Source organism: Rissa tridactyla, chromosome 2 (assembly GCF_028500815.1).
Source record: "Rissa tridactyla isolate bRisTri1 chromosome 2, bRisTri1.patW.cur.20221130, whole genome shotgun sequence".
NCBI classification, from domain to species: domain Eukaryota; kingdom Metazoa; phylum Chordata; class Aves; order Charadriiformes; family Laridae; genus Rissa; species Rissa tridactyla.
Window position 1 is genome coordinate 57,149,256 of NC_071467.1, and position 25,369 is coordinate 57,174,624.

The 25,369-nt window shown below is 40.4% G+C and overlaps 1 protein-coding gene across 7 annotated transcripts in view; it reads right to left on the reverse strand.

The window, feature by feature from the left end:
* PIEZO2 (piezo type mechanosensitive ion channel component 2) overlaps positions 1–25,369 on the reverse strand; it is a 320,464-nt gene that overhangs the window by 133,523 nt on the left and 161,572 nt on the right. For all 7 annotated transcript variants that reach the window (XM_054192479.1, XM_054192473.1, XM_054192475.1 and 4 more), the window contains exon 5: positions 9,813–9,975. In XM_054192479.1, the coding sequence (XP_054048454.1) occupies positions 9,813–9,975 (163 nt within the window). The remainder of the gene's footprint in view (positions 1–9,812; positions 9,976–25,369) is intronic.

The following is a 25,369-nucleotide window of genomic DNA, read 5'->3' on the forward strand; positions in this document are numbered from 1 at the left end:
ATGTGTTTCCATGACCTTTGCTCTGCAGAGCAGGGCTCCAGGACTTTATATAAACAAACTAAATGGAGTTTAGGTTTTTCAGCAATCGTGTGGAAGTCCCAGGAGTATTTATTCTACAACACTTTTTTAAACTGCCAAATTGAGATAGAGAACAGGCAAGGAAACAGTACAGCCTCTGTGGCAGCTATGGCAGCTACTATTGTGGCCAGGGCCAGAATGTCCATTAGCTGCTTTGGGGGCTGCTTTATTAACATCCAACTTTTAAATGTTTCATCTGGTACAGTATAAACACTACTGCACAAAGATATCCTCTAGCCCCAGAGATGTATTTACTAACAGGAAGCCTTAACTCCAACCTAAAACCTGTTCTTCCTTCAGGACACTCCTTGCTTTGTACCTACATTTAATGGCATTGTGTCTGTAAACACAAATTTGCTCATTTATTGACTTTTTGATTCTAGAGAGGACATGAATGAAACTCTTCAAAAATTCAAATGAGCGCAACGAAATTTAACTAACCAGAATTGTTACAACGAAGGATATACAAGTCTTAGAAAGAACATAACTTCCATCCCTGCGAATGCATTGCATTAATTATCGAGAACTCTCAAGTGTGCACTGTTAAGCTCACAAGAATAAGTTCTCATGAGAGTTCAGGTGCTTCCTCCTTCCAGTTGGCTCATAAATGCTGTACAAATAGCCTCTTTTGCAGTATTTTGACATTTCCTCCCAGGCAGAACCAGGAAACAAACAGAGAGGAGTGAGAAAATGAAAAATAAGCCTGAGAAAAACATAGTTACATGAAGTTCACCAACTGTTTTTAACATGTTGCTTCCAGAATTTTTAACAAAGGTTAAATGGATACTGCTTTGTCAGCTCAATTTATCAATTATGTACTATGTGGGCATTAAAAAAGTTGTAGAGATGCAGTGATGAGCCTCATTATCAAACTTAATGTCAAGAAGACATTGTGTTTTCCAAGGGTCTGGATTGCAGATGGCAGAAACACAACCTGCAATTAGATTGCACGGCAGCACCGCCATGCTCCCGAGGCAACCTGCTTGTTGTGTGGTTATGCTCTGCAGAGCACCTCCGGGAAAGAGCACCTGAAACAACCTCCTGAGGAGCGGTGCGTGAGTTCACTGATTTAAACACGTTCCTGTTGCCTCTGAATTGCCAGGGGGTCTGGTCTGGAGGGCTCATCCCAACACCCAGCCACTTCCCAGAGCCTGCTCCTTCATGGGAAGCTCCGCAGCAGCCTTACCCAAACAGCCACAGGAACACAGGTTCGGCACGAGGGCAGAGATGTATGTTGCGGCAGACCCTGCTGTTTATTGCTGGTGATACCAGAGAAGTGCTTTCAAGATCTAGATTAGCTTGAAGGTGCACAGACGCAATTTATTAGACATCTTTAATAAGTCTGTTCAAGCTGTTGCCAAGTCCAAATTTTTGGACTTTATTTTCATTTAAAAAACCTTAATGCTTACATTGAACAGCTGGGTTTGGGAATCATCTGAGACAAGCTATTTGATTGAACTGTTAGTGCCAGCAGAACTATAGAAATAGAGTCTCTCTCAACTATCACATTGCTTTATTTCAATTTCCTCCATAGCGCCTAAGCTGATGCATTCAATCTAATACACGGGGATTGGATGGAACGTACCATAACATGACTGAATTCCTATTTTCAAGCTTGCTCAAAAAGCCTTTTTTCCCCCACAAAAAAAAGATCTTTAATCTTTATCTTTAGAAATGAGATAGTTACAGGAGCAGGAAGAATTCATTACCTACCTGCTTTTAAGAGCAGCACATACCTAAAAAATGCATACAGAAAAATTATCAAAATAACACAATGTTTTTTAGACAGACCCAGCTGTGAGTACAAAAGCTGGAAAAGAAATTTAACTGCTAGTTGTTTTACCATCAAAGGAAGTGCAAGCCCTTAATGGCATTTAAATGACTGTAGTTTTAACCTGCAGTCAATACTAAACCACGTTAAGGTAATCATTTATTGAATTTCCAATTTTGCAAGAAATTGAAGGACTCCACAGTTCTTCTGAAAGTGTCAGCATGGGAGGAGTGGATTTCCCTGCTGCTTCTGACATAGAAAAGCTACAAAAACTTCCCCACCAACAATTCCCCCATGTCATTCTAGTTGAGCTCTACAGAAATGGGACTGCCTAGAAAAAGGATGTTCTTTAAGGTCACCTCGCAAGAGATACATGCGGTGCTCAAGGGGAGCTCAGGCAGGGTTGCAGGACGCCAAAGGGGAACACCACTCCACACACACACAGAGGACGTAGGTGGAGGGGGGGCTGCAGAATGCAAGCCAGGAGAGAGAAATAAAAGCATTTTCAGAGCTCAGCACTCCATACTCACAGGCACTGGGTGACTTGGGGGAAGACCCTGCTAAATGAGCCAAACTCCTCAAGTGTGAGACAACTGCAGTGAACGCTTTGGTAGGTGTGATGCAGAGGCATTTTGGAATTTAAACAGTATTCAAAAATTTATACTACACAACTGAACCACTGAAAAGAAAAATCCTAAATTAACTTGAAATCCTGTAGATCTTAATGAAAAATTTTATCACCGATAGATCTGAAGTGTGCTAAAGCTTGGGTTAAATGCCTACACAGTATTAGATAAATTAATCAGGGATGTACCATCAGAAATAACTTTCAGTGTGTTTGCAGTGTTTGATAGTAATGAATGACATACACTTCCCCAGTAAAATGTCCTGTGGGAAAGAGTCATTTGTTACAAAAAAGTAACAGCTATTTACTGGAAGCACATAAGGACAGAGGCATTTAGCAATTCAGAGGAAATGAAAAATAAAAAATGAATAAAGACAAGCACAGCTCTGAAGCAGGATAACAGGAAGGCAACTCATTAAATCCTGTATACAATAGATATTGTACTGAGAGGGCCAAAGATTACTTAACTTCCCAATGTACCTACGGCACCTGAGCAAACACCAAGTGATTTCAGCAAAAGACTCACTTGGCTAATATGGAAATACAGTTTCACATCTTGACTTCAAAAAGCTGTCAGGCATATAAGCCAAATGCAAAAGAGAGAGGAACTCACAGGCAGAGTTCAGTGGTTTGGCCAGAGATGATTAAACACTTTTTTTTAGTGAAAAGGAAATAGGAAGACTTGGGTTATGACTACAAGGCACAATTCAGTACAAACTCTAAATGAGTTAGTGCAGGTATGTGAAACAGCACAGCACCCATATGGAGTAATTCCTGGACTAAGACATATACACATTGTACCATTATCCATCTTGCTGAGAAGCACAATAAATAGCCCAACGGGAGTGCTGCGGTTATTTGCAGGATTGCCTCAGCTCATACAGAAGTGGCTTGGGTACTTCTCCAGTATCACCCTTAAAAGCCACAGATTATTGGGATGAACAGGAGAACAGGAAATCTAATCTACAAGAGGATCCAAAATTACTTGACTTCTTTTGTCTTGCAGAACAGACTTTGAATAAATATGGGGTTTTTTCCTCCCAAAATACCAGAGAAATAAATGCTAGAGAAGGAAACAGTATATTCAATCAAAAGAGCCAAAGAAATAAAAGGGTTATAATGCAGTTATGTATACATGTACAATCTAAATTACAGGTTTTCTAACTACCAGCAAAGCAAAATTACAGAACAGGGTCCTCTCAGGAGCAACGGGATAAAGAAAAATTGCCCTGTTTTCAAGATGGTGCTTCCTACCTTCCAGAGGGAATTGTGTGATACAGCCGCCTGCAAGAGCAGCAGACTGAGTTCCGTGACACAAGAGACTCCTTCTTGTACTGTGTTAATCATCACTTAGGCTGTCTGAAGGCAATACTATTCCAGTATTTTGATCTCCTGGTTATTTACTCTGTACCTCAAAATCTGGAATCGAGGACTGTTAGATGACCAAACCAGTAAGCCCAGCGAAGAGCTGCCACAAGAATTTCTTCATACATCTGTCATGTTTCCAGCCAAAACAGGACAGGTGCGTGCTAAAGTTTCATGCTGAACAGGTTAATGGCACTTCGTAATACATAATGTATTGCACTATGTAACATTATGTAGCTGAGGGACTGCTGTATAATTACGTATTTCTGTAAAGACTTATCCAAAGACATGTGCATCAAACCAAGAAGCTAATGTAAGTTGTAAACTTTTGACCCTTGTTAAGATGAGATGCATTAGAATTGTTACCGAGGGAGGCAGCTGGGTACGGTCTGGCAAACTTCACCACTACAAGCAATGCAAGCAAAGCGATAAGGGAGCCTCACCTACATTCTTTAAACCACAGAAGTAAGTTCTTAAATCCTACTTACACCACGTTCAAAGCACACTGAGACCAACTGGGTTTGGACCAGTTCTTCAGGGGTCAAAACCAAAGAAATATTTAGAACCGATTAGAAAAGGTAAGCAAATGCTGTGCTAAATAGTGATGCCAATGGAAAAAAAAAAGAGGGAAAAAAGAAGAGGAAAAAAAGAAGTGTCATCAAGAAGTGAAAAGAAGTCAAGAAGTTCCAACCCTCTCTAAGAAGTTCTTTTTCCCTCTTTATCACCTGTAGTATTTTCCACAATATTTTCCACAATAGCCATCATTTGCCATCTCTGGAGAGAAGCAAATATTGAAGGGGCAGAAGTTGCATATAGGAAGGTGTATAGAGAAGTCAGGGCCAGAGAGTCCCACGTCAGTGAGAGCTAATGAAGCCAGGTGAATATTTGATACTGGTAAAAGAAAATTAAATGAAGATACACACAAAACAATAAATAATCTCAGGAAAAATATATCCATTCAAGAAAAATGGGATGGCTGTATAGACAGGGTCATGGGCACCACTGTAAACAGCTCAAGGGAGATCTCCACATCTGAAGGCAAGAAAATTGGCAAGGTGTTAGCCACTACAAGGACTGGGACATCAGATCTTTCTCAGCTGTGCCCTAAGCTGAACTAATTATTCCTATTTTACCAGATATCCAGGTAGGTGATACACTAGTAGAATTGTCCAGCCCAAAAATCTCTGAATCTAACAAATGTCAAATCAACAATAAGACCTTACCTGAAATGCTGAGGCATTGACATTCCCTGTAGCTCAAGAGAATATTGCAGAACTATAGCTGGTTCAGAAAAAAGTAATGGAAACAAAAGAAATGGAAAAAAGAACAGGGATTGCTTACCTTTAAAAAGAAAAATATGCAAGATAATAGATACATTTGATTTCCCTTATACCATCTCACTCTGTTTTATAACATGTAATACAAGGGACCTTCCATAAAATTAAAGGGTGTTAAATTTAAAATAAAATCAGAGAGCACATATTAAATTGTGGAAGTCCTTGCTTCATGATGCCACTGAAGCCAAGAAATTAATGAGCTTTTAAAAGGGTCTGGATAATTATATGTTTAACAAGATTATTCAGAGCAGCTATAATTATCAACAACATTTTTTGGAAGGGATTTGAAACCACATGTTTTAGGATTACAGCCAGTCTCTCACTAGGAGAGATCAGGATAAATTATAATTTTGGAGATAGGGAAAAAGGGTATTCCCTTACTTGCTTATTGTCCTTATCCAGCAGGTAGCAACTACTTTTAGGATGAGGATACTCATCTAAATGGGCAATTTCTAGACTAGGAAGGCCTTGGACAAGGCACAAGATGTGTGTAGCTCTCAGAGCCTATCTATTCTGTCCTGTATGTTTTGCAGTCCCACTTGGAGACCTGGACCAAAAGAGAGCTCTCGATGTACTACGTGCCCGATGTAGGCGTAGGATGTAGGCACTGTCACTTTTTAGAAAGACAAAGCTAGGAAACTGAACATTATGCCTGCTCCTCTTTGCCAAGGGACACAGAAGCCGAGAGACGGATGAAGTAATAGGCTCGAGGACACAAACCAAGTTTGTGGCCAAAGTGAGAACCATGCTGGTCCTGACTCCAGTCCAGTATCTTGACTCCAAGCCAAGCTCTCCTCACATTCTTCCCAAACCTAAGTTTATTTTAAAACGATTTCCTCTTTTTATTCATTTTTTTTTTCCTTTTTAAGATCCCAAACAAATCTCTGCCTTCCACAGATCAGAGGAGGGGTCGAGGCTCTGGGATCAACCTTGCCTCAGGTTATGGGACAGACCCCGTGGTCGCATTTGCTTTCTAGAAGAGCATGGATGAGAAACAAGCTTGAATAGGCAAGGCAGCAAGTGCCACGTGGGAGGAAGTTGCATTGAAGACTACAACTGTGTATTTCAAGTAAGATCAACACCTCTTCTAAAGTTTAGGTTGTGCAATCTCAGAAGGATTTTCCTCCCCCCGACCGTCACTTACAATATGTAATTCGCCGACAGTCTCAAGAAAACACTACTTCCTTTCTAATACCTATCAGACTGTATATACTGTATCTGCATTTTGGCATATAAACCACCATCTGCACCAAATCACAAATGCTGTACTTCCAGCTGCAGCTGGGAGTTAACTGTTCTTTCTTATTTTCTTCCACCTTTTACACCTTGTGACTCGCGTTGTGCTTTTCGGCATTTGCAATCTGGGCCTGTCTCCAGCTGAATTCACCTGCTTTAAATTTTCGGAGCCCTAATAAAAAACGCCTGCAGACACGTTTACTCCAAGTGTGCAACCATTTAGGGGTGGTAATGAGTTGGACTGCAGCCTGGTATCTGGCAGACCTTCCTACTTCATGACTCACTGTTAATTAAAACCACACTCTTTGCTTATTCCTGGGATAGCGTTACTTACAAATAATTGAGTCTCTCACTACCTTACAGCCTCCTCCCCCAGTTCTGTTCTGTAGAATACACTTTTCTGATAGAGATCTGTTTCTCTTGAAGTTGGATGCAGTGTAATGAAGAAGGACATCCATTTTTCAATGAATCTTTGTTGTCCTTAATTTGGATTCTGATACTTTTTCTTATTTTGAATTGCATCTCAATCCACGGGCAATCTGATCCGTTGTACTCTACAGCTGGTTTCTGGAGGCTACTGCCATGACAAAGTACAGCACAAAATTGAGTATCACAAACTGCTACTCAACTCCAGGCATTTTTTTCAGAATGCCCATATAACAACTGAAATGTGATAGATTCACCCAGAGCTTTGAAAAGGTCACTTTTAGAAGTATTGAATCAATTATTTAACAGGTTTTCTTACACATAAAATTTGGAAGGAGTAGATAAATTAACCTTTCTTTTTTTAATTAAGCCTATTTCCATAGTATTTCGCTCTCCCCAAAGCAAAGAGGTCTGAGAATCACTCAATGTAAATAATTTCATGCAAAAAGGTAAAGCTGCAAGACAAACTCTGCTTTTGCTTGGAAGTCACAGTGCTGATTTCTCGATTTATGGAGCCACCTGTGGCTAGGCACCTAGCAATGTGAAAAGTCACCTCTCTTATGGCTCTGTTGAGCCTGTTCAAATCAGCTGGTGCATTCTTAACAACGTCTCACACCACGAATCTCTGATGACTGGTGGCAGGGACTCAGCAAAAGCTCTTCAACTCTGGAACTGGCTACGGGGCTGGTCTAACAAACACAGGGCTATTTTCTTTGGAGGCACAGTACCAAGCTCAACACTCCTCCTGAAGCATTTGTTTGTAGGTCAGTTTTTGCTGCAACTCATTTTGCATTTTATAATTCAATGGAGTTACAGCACCATCAGAGAGCCGCACCAACACGCAGCCACAGGCAGCAGGCAGCCAATGCAGAATTCAAAGAATGGATCACTTACTTAGTTTTCCCTTTTCCAGTGGACTCTACTAAGGAAGAAATGAAAATTATCATGTGAAACTCACAGTTTGGACTCATTTTAGATCATGCCAATATTCTCCCAGATTCAGACACTCAGCTGCATGCTCTGCATATGCATTAGGTTCCTTACAGTCAGACCTGCCAAATACATATTCCTAGCAGATTCAGCTGCTTCTGCAGCCTCCTCCTAACTAGCAGAAATGACTCCAGGATGTTATGTGCAGACACCTACAAAGAGAAAGCTGAAGTTGGAAAAATATGTTTAATAGGTATTTAATCTTCCACTCTCCGTTTCACTCCATCTTTAAAAAAACAAGCAGGTTATTCTGATGCAAATTCATCATTTCAGCTGTGAAGATCACTATTCCTTAAAGCACTGGGGTTCACCTCACATGACAGTAACTATTACCGCTTTTTAAAAAAATTTCCTGTGAGTTTTGGGTGTCACTAAATCTAAACACAGCTGCTGAGTTCACTAGATAATCTGTAATACATACCATTTACAGAACATGAATAATATGTGCTGGGTTTTGATGTGAAGAAGTAAAATATGTTTACACAGATTTCCATTTGTCCAGTATCAACATTTCTTTACAGTCAAAGTTTTCTCTTTCTTCTTCCCCACGCTCTTCCTTTGTGGAATATTCTGGCCCATTAAGTAGCACTGGTGTATTGCCTTGAGGTAGCCAGTCTAGGACCAACCCACTCTAAAGCTACACTCTGTGCTTCAAAGTCGTCTGTTACAGCCCGCTTTGGTAAAATGCAATTCTTTTAAGAGAGACAGGCTGAACACAAAACATGCCAATTAGCCGCACTTCTTAATATTTCAGACATCTCCCCTTGTGGGTATAGCTCCAGATTGTAGCCTGCTGCTAAATCCATTTTGCACAGCTCCAACGATACAGCAGATTTAAAGCTGATAAAACCAGCTTCCAGGAGACGCAGCAAAACCTTGCATACGCTTATCAGACCCAGACCTATGTATCCTCCAATGTGTAGTTAAAAGCTACAATCTTCAGGCAACCCTCAGCTGCCAGGAGAGCCCGTAAGAATTACAAGCAACTTAGTATAAAGTACAGTCCTGATACTGATCTCTCACGTGCTAGAAACTCAACCAGCTTCTGGCAATACCGCAATCCAGACAACATGGCAACATGCAGAGAGGCTTTTTTTTGCCTCTGTAGTGGCACCAAAATGGGCAGCTGATCCCCCCTAAATACTTTACCCACTTCAAAGTGTAATTTCTATTTGAAATGAGCAAGTTGCAACTGTCTCCCCTAACAAGGGAGTTTTGAGAGTAAAGAAAAAAACATTCCATCCATACATAAAATGAGACAGAAAATGAGACCCAAGGCACGCTAGACAGTCTGATAAAAAACATGTTAAGATTAGTAGTAGGAATTTCTCTGCACCCCGGGCTAAATACCCAATGCAGTGTTTTATATTATAAAATTGTTCCTCTCCTCCTCTGGATTTTTCTGCATTCAGTATCTCTGCCATTCTTCTTCCCACGAGTAAAATACACAGCAAACACATCAACACTTCTAGCTAAGCCGTACCCCAAAATTATACTCAGCTCACTCAGTATGACCACAGTTTCAGATAACTTCTTCCACGAATGACAGTGTCTCTTCCCTTCTTCTAAGAGTCATTTCTGATAATCACTCAGATGCTGCTCTTATTCTTGGATAACAAGTTTGGAAATATGGATGCTATCTAAGAAACTAAGAAATGTATGTAGCAGAACAACCTTGTCGGACTTAACCACCAGCTCCGGTGAAGAAACAATTTGTGATCGACTGTCATCATCACGTCTTAACTCAAAATGATCTGAAAAATTCAGTAGCGTGTCTACCACTTTTCATATTCCGCTTTGTTTTCTCAAGATAATAACAACTGTAGCTTTTCCACTTTAAAAACAACTGTTTAGTTTCCTGAAAGTAAGTTCACCCCTTAATATACTCCGTGCTCATGAAACCATTTCAGAATCCATATCAGACAGGAATGCCAAAGCTCGCTATTAGCTAAAAGTTGTACAGATAGAAATGTGTATTTGATACCATTTCCTCATTTTCAAATTGCATGTTGCACTGTGCTGCATCCTCGGTTACTGGCTTCTGAAACATGTTGCGGCAGATGAGCCATATTGTCAGACTAGCAATGAACATCCCAATATCTGGTACAAATAGTCTGATCACGTTGCCAGCATCTGCTCCTTTCACACTGTATGGGATAAAAAACAAACACAAAAAAAACAAAGAAACATTTGTTACTTCTAATGACATTTTCAACTGGAACAGGAAGTTATCTCAAGGCAAAGAAAAAAACCCCAAAACCCCAATAATAAGAAAGCTTCACAATATGGGAAATATGAAGATGATCAAGGAACTCTAGACAGACATATTTTTGCTCTCCAGAAGTACAGAATAAACGGTTATTCACTGGGAGTTCACATACTCATATTTTAGTGATATTTAGAATTTTGATTAACCCAATTCTGAATCCATCTTGTGGAGAGCAATGCAGGACCGATCTTCAAATTCAACAAGAAAGATTTCAGCTGAGTTCCTAGAAGATCCATGTGTATAAATCACAATCCCTTTACTGGCATCCTTTGCAGACAACAGCATCCAGCTCCAGCAGGGAGGTCAAGCAAAGACAAGATAGCATTTATGTCACACCTAAGTGTGCCCTAATAATTCCTGGCATGCAGAGGGGTAACCAGAAAGTCTGTAATATTTTAATATGTTTTATTATTATGTTAACTGTTAATACTTTTTATTCAACCAGACCTCTTAAATACCTTTTTGGGTATTTCAGTACTAACATTTAAGTACAAATATTTAAATACTAATTACAGTGTTAGGTCCCCGCCAAGAAAACCTTTCTTCTCCTCCAGATTTGTAAGGCTGGATGAATTTTATATAGAAAAAAAACCTTGCACTGCTTCATTGTGCAGATTTAATTGTTTAGGCTGGGAAATACGACTTTATGGGTTTGGATGTGGTGCCTGAATTTGGTTCACTGTTAAAATGGAGGGCTTGGATTCAGATTTAGTGGCTCAATGAACAGCTTATTAAGCTGCTGCATGGACTTACTGAACTTTAAACTATTAATGAGGGGATATAATCTTAATTATTTGAAAGTGTACAGCATGTACCTGCCAACCTTGAAGTTAACACATTTTAAATACGCAGCTACAATTTTAATTTTAATTTATTTTTTATAGGACTTTATGACCATAATAATTTCTGAGGACAGGTGAGGTATCTGTATAGCTCCTTGGCCATAGGTGAGTGCGCTAGACTAGCTCTTCATAGCCTGACCTGTAGAAAACCTTGACAGGTTGTTTTATACATGTAAAAGAAATCACCTCTGGCCTTTCATTATCATAACACCAGCAGCTTTGAAGCCTAAAAAAAAGCTATTTGTGAAGGAGTTACTTGCAACTGCTGCAATTAACTGCAGATCTAGAGTATCTAAAAAGTCTCTAAGGTGATTACAATACACCCTGTGTCAGGAATCTTGCTGGCCTGCTCATATGTCCAAGATCAAACCTTACGTTTCCATCACTGCTGCTGACCCAGCTTTTCCACTGCCCTGTATCTTGCAAAATAACATATGCCCAAAGTGGGAGTAAGGTAAGTGACTGGAAAGCTAGCTTTAATGTTTGCTTCAACAGGTGCAAATGAGTGTATCACGGGAAGCAGTGAGCAATGTGCAGGTCTTTGGGATACTGTCCTGTAGCACAATTATGAAATGGGCAGAAGCACTACTGAATTGGTTCAAAACAGGAGAGGGAAAATTAAAGAAATAATAAAACTGTAGCTTTTCCACTTTAAAAATAATTGTTTAGTTTCCTGAAAGTAAGTTCACTCCTAGTTCTCTAGTTCTTCTTCTAGCTCTAGTTCTTCTTCCCATGCTCAGACATAGACACAGAATAAACCGACAAGGTGCTACCTAAGGAAAACAATTTAAGATTAGAAATTGCAGCTTCTTGTAAAAGGATAAGAAAGAAATTTCTATCGTGCAACCAGAAAACTTCCTCCTCTGATGCTCTTTGCTGTTATAGATTAACCCCAAATGGTCATGCACTATTACGGCAGCTAAGCAGCTTGAAAATGTTTTGCTAATGGCTTCGAGTTGTACTGAGGCAGAGAAAAAAATTAAGTCATTGAAAGACTTGTAAAACAGTAAGATGGCAAAGTCCTTGCTGGATTGCTTGCATGTTTCTTGTGCTGCTGTTTCAAGCAAAGCACGCTGTAGAGTCAAATGACGTATGACAGTGTGGACGATCTGTTTAACACTACAGAAAATCCAGGCTTGACATCTGTCAGTTCATTTTGCAGTACCGTGGCTCTTACTGCCACCTAATTACCAACAACAGTGTAACCAGGATTCACAATAACAATAATGAATTACTTTCACTCACCCTGAGTGAAACCTGCCTATTAAAGCAGTTTTACTAAATAAGCGGTAACCAAATCTGAATTCTTGATTCTGAAAGTATCACTCAGGCATTTTTTAGAAAGAATTGAAAAAAATCCTGAACCCAGTATTAGTTAGTGCAAGAACAGTATAAATTTGCTAGTCTCATATTGAAAAATGGATCAGGTTACTTCTATGTAATGCTTCTGTAAGTAAGTGAGCTTTTTCTGTACACAGGTATGGAGTCCCATCTAAAATTAATTTTGCTTAACTTCTTAACTTACAGCTCAAGTCAATCAGATTCAACCACTCACACATGAACAAATTAAAAGGTGGCAGCCTTCAAATACCAGCGCTTCTTAGTCGCACCAGGTTCTCCTTCCTCACATTGTACTCCTGTGGAGCCACGCTGGGTCTTCTTTCCCGTATCCCACTTCCCAGAACAAGGGGAGACCCCTGCGGGAGCATTGCCTCCATCGCGGCTCACATTTCTTTCCACTAACCCAAACCAAGTGCTTCTGATCTTTCAAAATAAATCATTTAGCATGTTGTTGTGAAAGATGTAATGTACAGTTCAGGCTAACAGCAGAGAGCCTGAACAGTGATACTTAACCACAGAGCAGGGAAAAATTCTCCACATGAATAGTTTATTCACCAAAACCGGTCACAAATGTATGCTGTCCCCATCTCCCCATGAAAAGGAAAACAAATTGACCTTAGTGTGATAATTAAAAAGGAAACAAAAGATCACTTGAAAATAGAGAAATGTATATTATTCTGTAAAGCAGAATAATAAACTGCTTCATCTGACCCCAAGCAGTTTTCTCCCCAGTTTTTCACAGCAACAGCTAAAACAAAAATCAGTTATTCCCACTTGTTGTCCCCACAACAGAGAATGGTAAATACTGCAATCATTCCACAAACATTTCTCACTTTACTTGCTCATTCACACATGGTCATATTTTGCATTTGATAACAGTCCATGCATTGTGTTCTTTACTCCAAAAGAGCCTCTCTAACTATGAAGTTGAAACAGAAGCACAGGAAACCTATTCAAGAGATCTCCTAGTGAAACAGCTTTTTTTAATCCCTGCAAGAATCACGGTGTTCAATGAATTGGTCATAGCCCTTGATCTACAACTAGTACAGTGCCATTTATTCACCTAAATAATTTACCTATAGGGCAACTTTATATTGCTGATGGAAGCTTATAAATCATCCAGAAAGATGTTCTGAAATGTAATCACAGTAAACAGCAGACTTAGAACGATTTTCACCCTCTTTTGTTCTTCCTTAGAGGATGCAGAATAAAACAAGACCACCCCCCCCACCCCCCCAAAAAAAAAAAAAAAGTTAGAGGTTTGAAATTACATTGCAGACATTTTTTTTAAGACAAAGGACAACTACAGTTAGGGTTGCAAGAGTTCCTCTGTGACAAAAATAAATTTTGTAGCACAAAAAGGATTTTACGACTTTCACATCAATACCTGAAGCTGGTTTACCATATCAACAAACCCCTAATACGGCAGTTTCCTCATCAGTCAATCTGTGTTCCCCTGTTGCTTTCAGCTGTATACTTTAAATTTAAACTACTTCAGAAAGTGATCATCTCCATTTTCTGTGTTTATACAGAATTTTTGTAGGACTGTGTGACCCTGCTTCATTTCTGAAGTTGATTAGTGCTAAAGAAATTACTGGGCAAAATTTCTAAGTTTATCCACATGGAGAACAGAGTTAGCTGTGGATGTACAGGTTAAAACTGCTCCCTTACTTCGTAGAATCATAGAATTGCCTAGGTCGGAAGGGACCTTTCAGATCATCTAGTCCAACCATCAACCTAACGCTGACAAAAACCATCACTAAACCATATATCTAAGCACTACGTCTACCCGTCTTTTAAATACCTCCAGGGATGGTGCCTCAACCACTTCCCTGGGCAGCCTGTTCCAATGCTTAATAACCCTTTCAGTGTAAAAATTTTTCCTAATATCCAGTCTAAACCCTCCCCCTCATGTACACTCACTAGCAGTCAAACAAAAAACAAATGCTTTGAAGAAGCGAAGCCAACATAATTTAAACATTACATTCTTGCTCGGTGCTCTAGAAATCAGGATTTGAGTTCTCTGAAAATAAAATTTTCATTTTTTTCCTTTCTAGAATAATCATTTATCACAAATTAGAATTATTTGATGAACAGTGAACTGCCTTACCGGGTCTGATATAATTTCTTTAGAATGGCAGACACATTAGCTTCCTCTTTGTTTCAGGTTTACAGAATAAAACCAGAAAAGCAGCAGAGCCATTAGAATCCAAATTGCAATGGCTTCAATAGAAAAAAAGTAAAATATATAGTAACACATGTGTAAAGCAACACGCACCCGGCCCGGCCTTGTCCCCCGCGGCCTGGGCCGAGCCGGGAGCACAGCTCTGCAGGAGGGGGGAAAATGGCCGCAGGGTTGAGGCGGGAAGGCGGCCTGGTCTCTGCCTGCCCCTGAGGGCGTCTCTTTGAGACGGGGCTTGGCCGGAGGCTTTGCGGTTTGGGCCAGTGAAGCGTTTTTGTGAGGGTGGTGAGGCACTGGCACGGGTTGACCCAGAGAAGTTGTGGATGCCCCATCCCTGGAAGTGTTCAAGGCCAGGCTGGATGGGGCTTTGAGCAGCCTGGTCTGGTGGGAGGTGTCCCTGCCCATGATCTTTAAGGTCCCTTCCAACCCAAACCAGTCTATGATTCTGTGATTCTATATCAAATACTCCACATATAGAATGACATATAGTCTTCAAACTCTAAATATTTAATATTTTGTTACAAACAAAATAAAAATGGGGAAAAAAGGACAACCAGTCTTTCTGAAACAGAACTCAAACTAATTCATCATCAGCAATATATCATAATGTTAAGCTTATATTAAGCAATAAATCAAACAATGCCTCCAAATTAAAGCCCTGTAAAAACCTTGATTTTATTTTGAATACTGGGTAAACAAAGTAATTTAAACATTATTTTTTAGCATAAAATTTCCCAAAAGCCTTATTCACTGCATACTATACTCTTCTTTTCTCCCCTCAGGGATTTTCTATAACACCTGTTTACTTTCTAATTAATGATTTAATAAAACTGCAATTAGGTAACACTGTATTAACAGTTTACAGGTGACAAACTAAGGAAAAGATGCACAGATGCCAATACTTTCCATTCATCTTGTTTGGCCACTGTAAGACATCTGATATTTCCAAGTGGTTCTACTATTTCAGAGCAATTCATGCATCACCGTAGATGTTTACAGCACAATTCCCATGGGCTTCATCTGCAACTGTAATCACTTGGATTGGAGGTAAATCAGACCCAAGAATCATAAACACGGTTCCTTGGAAATGGGGAGCTGGCAGTATCACACAGGTGCTAGGCAGTACTGTGAATTACTCACTTGTTTATCACTAGTATCCTCTCTGTGATCAAAAAATAGTGGAAACTTTGAGGGCACCAAAGACTAGAAACCTGATTGCCTTACAGATGTGCTTGACGATCCTTGCTGTTGGAAGTGGGTCTTGGGGATGGTTGCAGCTGGAAACAAGTTAAGGAGACCCCTTGTCCTCTCCCCATTTGAACTAAGGATGAAATGTCTGCCTCTGGACTTACTCTGGTGGGAAACCCACACTTGACTTATCTGGGTCTGAGGACTGTGGACCCGATCTGAACCACAACCAGCGCTTCAGTGAACGCAGGATGCTCACAGTCCATATTCATGCTGGTACGACTTGTCCCTGCTGGTTTAAAAGACAAATTAGATGTGATGTTGGTTCACATGGCAAATTTGATACAACCCTCAGGGCAAACCTCCGCCATGGGTAAAGTATGCAAGTTGCCGAGCACTGGTAGGTCTGCCTTTAGTCCTTTCCTTACCTCGTGCTCACCCACAAACTGAAAATAGATTAAGTGACAAAAATAAAATGCAAACTTAGTAATATTTATATCCACAGGGCTGTGCATGGTCATTCTTAATCCTGCACTGCCTCAATGTGACTGTCCTCTCAGTTCATGTAGAGCAAGCCATGCTCTACATGAACCCAAAATACCTGAAGTTGCACTTTGAGAGAATTTTGGTCATGCAAAGTGAAAGAGTGGGAGGAAGAGGGAAGCAAAAATGCATAGAAAACTACTTATAAAAATATTTAGCATGCACTGACCTACCCAACATACACGTTCAAAGGGCTTCTGAAGTATTTGTAAAATCTTAATCACTGCTTACAAACTATGTCTGCATGGCTTCAAAAACCAAAAGTACACTTTGCTTTCTCAGGAAAGATACCTTGCAATGAAGAACACTTTCTGTATTGCAAAAGTGCTTAACCACGTACTAACCAAACATTTGCTTTCCAAACACTGCTATGCAGAGAGCGAGCAGCTATTTGAAACTGAATGCACATTGCCAAGTTTTTCGTGCCTCATTGCTTGCATAAAACATTCAACATTAAGAAATTATGGATATGTGCAATATGTAAAACGTTGGTTCGTGCCAATTTTTTTCTTTTTTTTAAAGCAGCCACTGTTTCTTGTTGTTCATTGATCTTCTAATAAAGGGCAAATTCCAGCCTGCCCAGAGGGCAGCACACAGAAGACATAAAATTTAGCCGGGATTTAGCAGCTATCACGCAAAGCGCTCAGCTGTGTTTCTGCCAGACTCGTGACAGTCCAACATCCAGCTCGCTTTGCCCGTGTCCTGCAGCTCCAAATGTGGAGCAGGACTGATGTTGCGCAGCCAAGGGGAAGTGAGCACATTCCCCTCCACACCCAGGGCTCTGAGCGCGCCAGCCTCCCCGCCGCCCCCCCGTCGCTGTGGAAATGACAAGCCCATCCGCAGCACGAATTATCGCAGGTCAAAATGGGAATGTGATCCCAGATGGAGGCAGAGCCGATGTGAGCAGAAGAGACCTGAGGACACCTCAGTCGTAGGTGCATTTCCGTCTGGAATCTTCAGCGAGACTTTCCATTGCGAGTATGAATGCTTCTCACTTGCTTCTCACTTACACACTCATTGTATAGGAATTTGGCTAAAGCACTAATTCAGTATTCATTGACCACTGCAAAGCATTCATAGTTAAATCTGTCCATAATGCTCATTAATACTTGGTGACCGACAGCAAGCTGTTTACATAAAGGCATACAGATATCCTGTTCCACAATATTCCTGACTAAAAGAAAAGTGCTGAAAAGACCGAAGCAGGCTGACATTCAGTGATTATTTCAAAACATATTCGCTCCCTCTCTCTGCAGCTTTCACCGGTTGGAGCATGAACAGATCATCATTTCAAACCATTTTTTATTTCATTCTAAAGCCAGCATATAATATAATCACAGAAAGTAAGAGACACGTCTAGATTTTCCAGTCAGCTGCAGATGAGGAGGGAACAATATTTCCCCCAATTACAGCAAGTGACATTGTAAATTACTGTCATTTTACAAAGCCAGATTACCCTCAATACAGAGGAAAGGCATGCAACCGCTCGCAAATGCCACGGTTCAAGCTGGGGTGCCCATTGCTCTTCAGCAAGTGCATATGGGACCCCTCCACTCCCCGCCCCCTCAGCCCCATTCCTGATTCAAAATTATCCAAGTGCCACATTTGCAGGGATGGGACCATTCACCAAGACCCTCAATTCTTCCATATGAAACAGCTCCCAGTCTACCCTGCCTGCCTTGGACATGCCCATCTTTCTCTTCACAGCGTCACACAGGACAGGACAGGAGGCAATGTCTCGCCTTCCCCACCATCACCTGCCTGAAAATCCCAGCGGCTTACAGGCTAAAGCACATGGGCATTGCGGGAAGCAGGCTCCAGACATCAGGGGAATGTGTGCAACACCTCCCCTCACCCCCCAGCTGGTTTCCATTAAAACTGGCCTCTAGAAACACCCTGATTTACCCTGCACTTTGTTCAATTCTACTGCATCAAGCTGAAAAAGAAGAATGGTAGAAATCAGTGGCAAATTTAATGTCCCAATGCCCTGAGATGTTGCTTCTTATTTTTCTGTAAATGGAGCACCTGAAACAATTCCTGGGTGGCAAACACCCCACGTACAGGTGGGAGAGGACTAGTTCCCTGAACTGCTTGAGGCTACCTGCTCAATGGCTGGGACGTGTGGCCACCAAAGACCTCTCTCAGGTGTGGGAGGCAGCTGCGGTAGTGTTGTGCCAGCATGGGAGACTCTTACCTTGGCTGAGCATTGAAAAGGACAGGACTGCTCAGATCCAAATGGGGCAAAAAGGAGCTGAAGTCAAGTGTTCCTGCTTTTACCTCCAAGCTGGGTGCCCTTCATCAGCACACCGCAGCAGGCTGGTCAGACCCTGTACGTGGTACATTAGTACTCCACCGGCCACAGGCTTCCTTGTGTTTCACGTGCCAATTGCTATTTGGAGATCTCACATGATTTATTCATGAACAAAACCCAACAAAAACAAAATAAAACACAAAGCCAAACCGTTAAGCATGCATCCTAGAGAGTTTTTGGATACTAATTGCAATGCTGATTGCTCTCCAGATTAAAACAAAGACTGGCTCACATTCTGCTGCTAGTGGGTTTACCACTGTATTGCTCCCAGCTACCACTGTACTGCAGGAGGCTGGGCCGTGCCAAGAAAAACACTGACAACAGTCTCGCAACTCAAATGCTCAAACAACGCAGGCCATAAAATACCTTCTATCAGATGTTCGTTTCCTTTGAATCCCTAGGTTAAATGGCATGAGAAAAGTTAGCCAAAATTAATTTAGCTGAAAAGAAAATAAGCACAAGGGGTGGCAGGAAACGAGCAACCTAAAAACCTAGTGCAAACAGTTGGATAAATAAGATTCCTAGTGAATGGAGACAACTTCTGAGAGCACCTTATGCCATTGCAGAGGCAGCCCAGACCATCAGATCAACACGACACAACAACATGCTTCAGAGGCACAAGAATTCTACATGGAAATTACACAATTGTCCAAGCGCAGACAAAATTTCTCCTCACTTGCAGTTAGCAAGGAGAACATATCTGAGGTATAAAATCTAACACTTCGTAACTATGAAGCCTCAGTTAGAGACTGCTCTGCCATCACTTCCTTCCTTCAATTTCATGATACTCCTTTACTTGTCACAGTGTCTATTAGTCTGTAGGTACCTAAGTGACATGAGTGCTTTCCTTTTTGCAAAGTACCCAGACTACTGTAACATGCTGTGAGAAATGACATTGAGTGATAACCGTCCAGTTTTCAGCTTTTGGTTTCAGTGTAGTAGAAATGCATTATTTTCTCATTAAGTAGAGAGAACATATCCCTGTTCAACTTTAAGCTTCATTCCCCCTTCATTTAATCTCACTGGGTTGCTGACTACACATGTGCTGCAGTTGTTAGCAGAAAGTAAATTCACCTATTTGATTTACATCCCTGTGCCTCACGATCTCTTATTTGTCTCCCTGCTTTTATCTAAGGCCCACTTGTGAACATTATTAAGTCTTTTTTGGTTTTTCAACCACTGGTGCTGCATAAAAAACAGACTAAAAGCTGCCACCGTGGGATCTGTGAATTCTCATGTCATAAATAGATAGACAGTGTAACACTCTTACAGAAGAGGCTGGCAGAGAAGCATCAGGATGAAAACAGGCAAACTGTGCTCCCCTAATATTTGCTGGATTGAATGACCCCCTTCCACAGCTCCTTCTCTTGAAAATCTGTCGATAGGATAGGATAGGACAGGACAGGACAGGACAGGATAGTTCAGTCGGAAGGGACCTACAACAATAGTCTAGTCCAACTGCATGACCACTTCAGGGTTGACCAAAAGTCAAAGCATGTTGTTAACGGCATTGTCCAAATGTCTCTTAAACACTGACAGGCTTGCGGCATCGACCACCTCTCTAGGAAGACTGTTCCAGTGTTTGACCACCATCTCGATAAAGAAACTCTTCCTAATGTCCAGTCTAAACCTCCCCTGGTGCAGCTTTGAACCATTCCCATGTGTCCTATCACTGGATCCCAGGGAGAAGAGATCAGCACCTCCTTTCCGTGTCCCCACCTCAGGAAGCTGTAGAGAGCAATGAGGTCGCCCCTCAGCCTCCTTTTCTCCAAACTAGACAAGCCCAAAGTCCTCAGCTGCTCCTCATAGGACATGCCTTCCAGCCCTTTCACCAGCTTTGTTGCCCTCCTCTGGATGCATTCAAGGACCTTCACATCCTTCTTGAATTGTGGGGCCCAGAACTGCACACAGTATTCGAGGTGAGGCCACAAAACCCCTAAATACAGCAGCAAATACCAGGTGCACCACAGTCTCTTACTTTTTTCTGAAAGCAGTGATTTTAATTATTGTCATCTTCATGCCATAGACTACAATGCTGTCCACCTCTAAAAATAATCCAGTTTCGACCTATTGTGTTTCAGACTTCTCATTGAATATACTAACAAGAGGAATTACCCCCTTTGTTCACACTAATTGAAACTGTTCTCACATGGTCATATTATTAATATTCCATATTAAACTGAATGGGCAACCAACATATTGCAAACATGCACAAAATTGAAGCATGCACCATGAAAAGCTGCTAAGTCAGAGCCTGTACTGTTCCTAATGAGAGAGAAGTGGGAATGACATAAAAAGCCTCCCCGACTCCTTCTGTTGGAATTGTACCGGTCACTTCTGCAAAACATCAGCATTGCCAGAGTTAAGCCCCAGAGCAGAGACAGGACTGAAGGAGCAGCTGGAGGTCAGGGTCTGGTCTATGCATATGATTTTGCAAAGGGATGTGGCAGCATATGTGTTACCTCTGACTCAGGAACTGCTCTCCAGAGGTGCTGTCCGAGCACCTTCACCTAGAATACAGACTTGGAGAAAGCTGATACACCAGGTAAAAAATCGTAATGATGCTGCCTGCGATTAACAAAGCTGTTTCTCAGCTCACATGGACTTCTAAAGCACTGTTTCAACAAGGCATACCAGAAATAATGAAAAGAGATTGACTAGGAGGATATTTCAGAGACTTCATTAAAAATTAATAGAGATCTTTGTCTTTCAAAGTTTTATCGTCTCTTGGACAGTAAAGAGTAGGAGGATAAAGTTCTTTGTTCACTCCTTTTGCCACGGAAAGAGAGAGCCAGATGATCAGCTGATACCAATTATAAATTATTGGTCAAGATTACAGAAGGAAATGAAATATGGGGGCAGACTGATCTGATTTCTAGCAGCACTGAACTGGAGCAGATGTGTGCATCAAGTCCTGCATCTTTTCTTTCCTCCCACGTGTCTTTTTCTCCTCTGAATGGTAGCCCATGAAGGGAAATCTTGGCTTCTCAGTAAGTTCCCATAATTCATCCAGATTTCACAATAACAGTATATATTCCTTTGCGTTCTGACAGTGTGCAGAGGCCACATGAGTCCCCAGTGAACCGGGGGTGTTAACCTCCGCTCCATTTTTCTCATCATATGCATATGGAAAAGAATATTTACTGGCTGCTTGGAAAAGTCAGTACAGAACATTTACTCATGTCAAAAAAATGGGAAAAACCCTATACTATGGAGCTCTCTTCCAGGGTTAGATTAATTTTTCAACACACATGTTATTTTCTGAAATAAAGAAACCTCACCTATTTCCTCCATGTTTTTCTGGTTAATTATTCACCAGTTTACACTACTCTCTCACATTAGCTCGCCATTTGCCTAAAGCATTTAATAATAATCTTCCTTTTTAATACAAAGTCTACTAAAATTTCCTGTTCATTCAGCTACTTTCTTGTTGCATATAGAAAATGCCTTCATGTACCTGATTTGATTTCTCTTAGTTTTCTAGTCACTGTGAATAGTTCCAGAGCTCTCAAAAATAGGAGTATTTAACCACACTTCAAATGTATTTTAGGTTGTTGCAACTAGTGTATTGTGATGAACATGCTTTAGATACCGAGCTAATCAGCTTTTCACTTTAAAAAAAAATCATTCTGTTTACTTGAGAAAACTTTATTAGCTGGAAGAAAATTATTAAATGATGTGAAAGAACACTATAACAGAATCCACAAATGTATTCTTTCACCCTTGAATTATATCAGGTTTTATTTTTATATCACTGTATGACTTCTTATCCTTGCTTTTTGCATTCACGTGCTTTATTCTCTTCACTGACGGGTTTTTAATTTAAAAGTTACAGCTGATTTGACTTCATTCACAACTGCATCTGCTATAGCAATGAATCTTTCGTTTGTGCAATCACTTGCCAATGTCATCACATAGCAGGGGGATGCAATCTGATGGCAAACACACACATCCACTTAAGCTACAGGAAGACTGCAAATAAATAAAAAGTAATCAAAGTAGTTTTTTACATGCTGAAACAGAAGAAAGAAATTTTATGACACTGCAGTGACAGCGGGAGGGGAAGGAAGAAGAGATGACAGACACAGAAGACAGATATGCTGCTGTTTGCAGCAAATATGGAACAAATATAAAAACCGTACTACCATTTCCACCCTGTCAGTTCGGTTGTCTGGAGTTTACGGAATCAGATATCCAACAGTCGCTCAATTCATTCTCATAGTGCAGAAATCAGGCTAGCATACTGGAGACAAGGTAGCTTAAAACCCTTTTAAGACTGAGCTGTAGTTACACGATCAGTGTTGCAAAAGAGTCTTTCACAGCTTAAACATTACCTTGCCAGTTGCCAAAGCTTTACTGGGGATCCTGTGTTATCCTAAAGTTTCACCCTCTGCAGCCACATGGCTGTGAGAGTCACCAACTTTTCCTTACAAAGAATACACATATCCATTTTCAGCCCTCACGGCTATGAAAAAAAGCTGTGAAACGTGAAGAAACTTCACTCTTAATGGTTAGAAACCAGGAGAAAAATAACATTAATTTTAAATCTTTCCACTTTGAAGCTATTCACTATTAATTTTGGCATCCGATTTTTATTTATTTATTACTTTAAGTTTGAAAATAGCATAAAAACCATGAAAATATTTCAGGGAGTGCACCTTTATATCTGCCAAAGAGGTAATCAATGTAGCAAGGAAAAGGAAAATTATTTTTTGTTTCTTGCTAAACAGTATTACATACTGAAACATACATGTCTTTGGTATCTTCATCTGAGTGTACATAGTACCAGACATCTCTTTACAGGCAGGAAAAATAAAGGCATATTGGAAAATACTCACATTTTTCAAACAGGCCACAAATAAGTGGCCAAGTTTTCAGAAATTATAGATACTGATGTTCTGTCTGGAAATCAAGATTTTCACTGGCCCCAAAATTATGGATTTATATTTACATGCTAAAAACGCAACACTTCCCACCCCTAAACTGACTTCCGTATGTGAGGTCTGTCCTCAATTTAACGTGCAGAATTACAAAGTCGCTATAATTAGAGCTAGTCCTAAGGTGCAAAATTTGTATTTCTGTTTTGATCCAAATTGCTCTAGTAGACCTACTTTTAAGACTGGAAGCATGGGAAAAGCCCATATTAATTCCTGTTTTGTTCTGGGCTATTAAATTATTCCATTTCCCAAAATCCCCCCTATCCATGGAGTTGGAAGGATTAGAAAGTAACTTTATAAAAGTATTTGGCTTGGCTTCTAAATACACCTTTCCTCTACTGTTAGAGAAACACTATGATGTATGCAAGCAACCTTCACCCATGCTGATAAATAAATAAGTTTCAGGTTTGTCTGAAAGACTTCTCCAAGTGGGGTATATTTCAAAGTTGACTTTTTTAAAGAACAAAAGATAAAAGTGGTATGAAAGCTACAATGCGAAGCCATGCAACAGGTCAGCTCTCTGGGTGTGGTTTAAGAAAAAGCAACAACTACTAAGTTTCTGTAATGCTTAACTACAGTACAGCTCAAGAGAAGTTTTACATGGATTTCTCCCCAGTAGCGTCTTCTATTTAAAATTTTATGCAAGCATGAAGGAAGAATGCTTAATGTAGTGAAATTGTTATTATATTAGGATTAATATAAGGAATTATATTAGGAAGCATAGGACTAAGGCAAGACTATTTTCAGCAAAAGTGGATATTTTTTGTCAAAAAAAAGAAAAAGAAGGAGGAAACAGATTAGTGGATTTTTGGCTTTTGAAATACTGCAGTAGAAAAAGATTTGGGCAGCACTTTCATTTGGAAAATCAGAAGTGCAGCGTTGATTCAGCTATGTTCCCAGCTTTTGTAACAGAAAGATTACAGATAAAATGCTCAAGAGTCATAAGGATTCTTGAGTTACAAACCCAACTCCCAAAGTGACTCGGGCACTTGAAAGATGTTATTCTGATGCTTTTAAACAGTTCAGAATGTTAAACTGTTTGATTTTTAATGTTCCCACAACCCAAGAGTCTCCTTTTTTTAAAGAAAAGAGACTCTTCCAACCTTTTTTCACAGCTCAGCAAATTGGCCAAAATAGGCCTAGGATCAAGCAGTCTTGCTATCACTGCAAGTCTCTGTAAGGCAGAGTATCTAAGTCAGGAAGCAGGACCACTGGCCACTGTACATTGACACTACTGGTCCTCTATTACATCTGGAGATGAATTCAATATGATGCCTCAGGCCCTGACAACTCTAACTTATAAATAAATAAATAAATAATTGTGGGGAACCTGCCTATTCATAAAGCATCTTGTAATTAATAACTTTGATGTGTTTCTCATCTACACACAGCTGAACTTCAGCTTTATCATAGGCATGTCACAGGATTAAGAGATTCACTACCTGCAAGAGCTCTGCCTCCAGGAGGTTTGCACACCAGGTCTTCTGGTGGGTGTGCAGGAGGCTGAGCAGGAAGTAGGACTGTCATGCTTCCCGCCAGTAAGTGGCTTCTTGACCTTTAGTCTATCCATGCAGAGGATTAAAACACCGTGACCGCACAACTGTGCTTTGCTTGTGTAACAAACAATGTGATTTTCCTCTGGACTACCTGGTCTGACAGTGACATCCACCTTGGATTTTAAATATCTGAATTCTCTCTAAGTTAGAGAACTTAGAATTCTCTAAATTGTACAGAATCAACTATTTTCTCTAAAAAATAGTTTATTTATTTATGCCACTAACAATAAATTTTTGCCTTGTTTCTATAATGTTTACTCTCATGAGATATATACCCTTGAAATCTACCGAGTTGCTTATATAATTAAGGACCATGTGTTCAGACATCTAGAAAATTCACATTGCTGCTTTCTGTGTTGTTTAAAAAGAAGG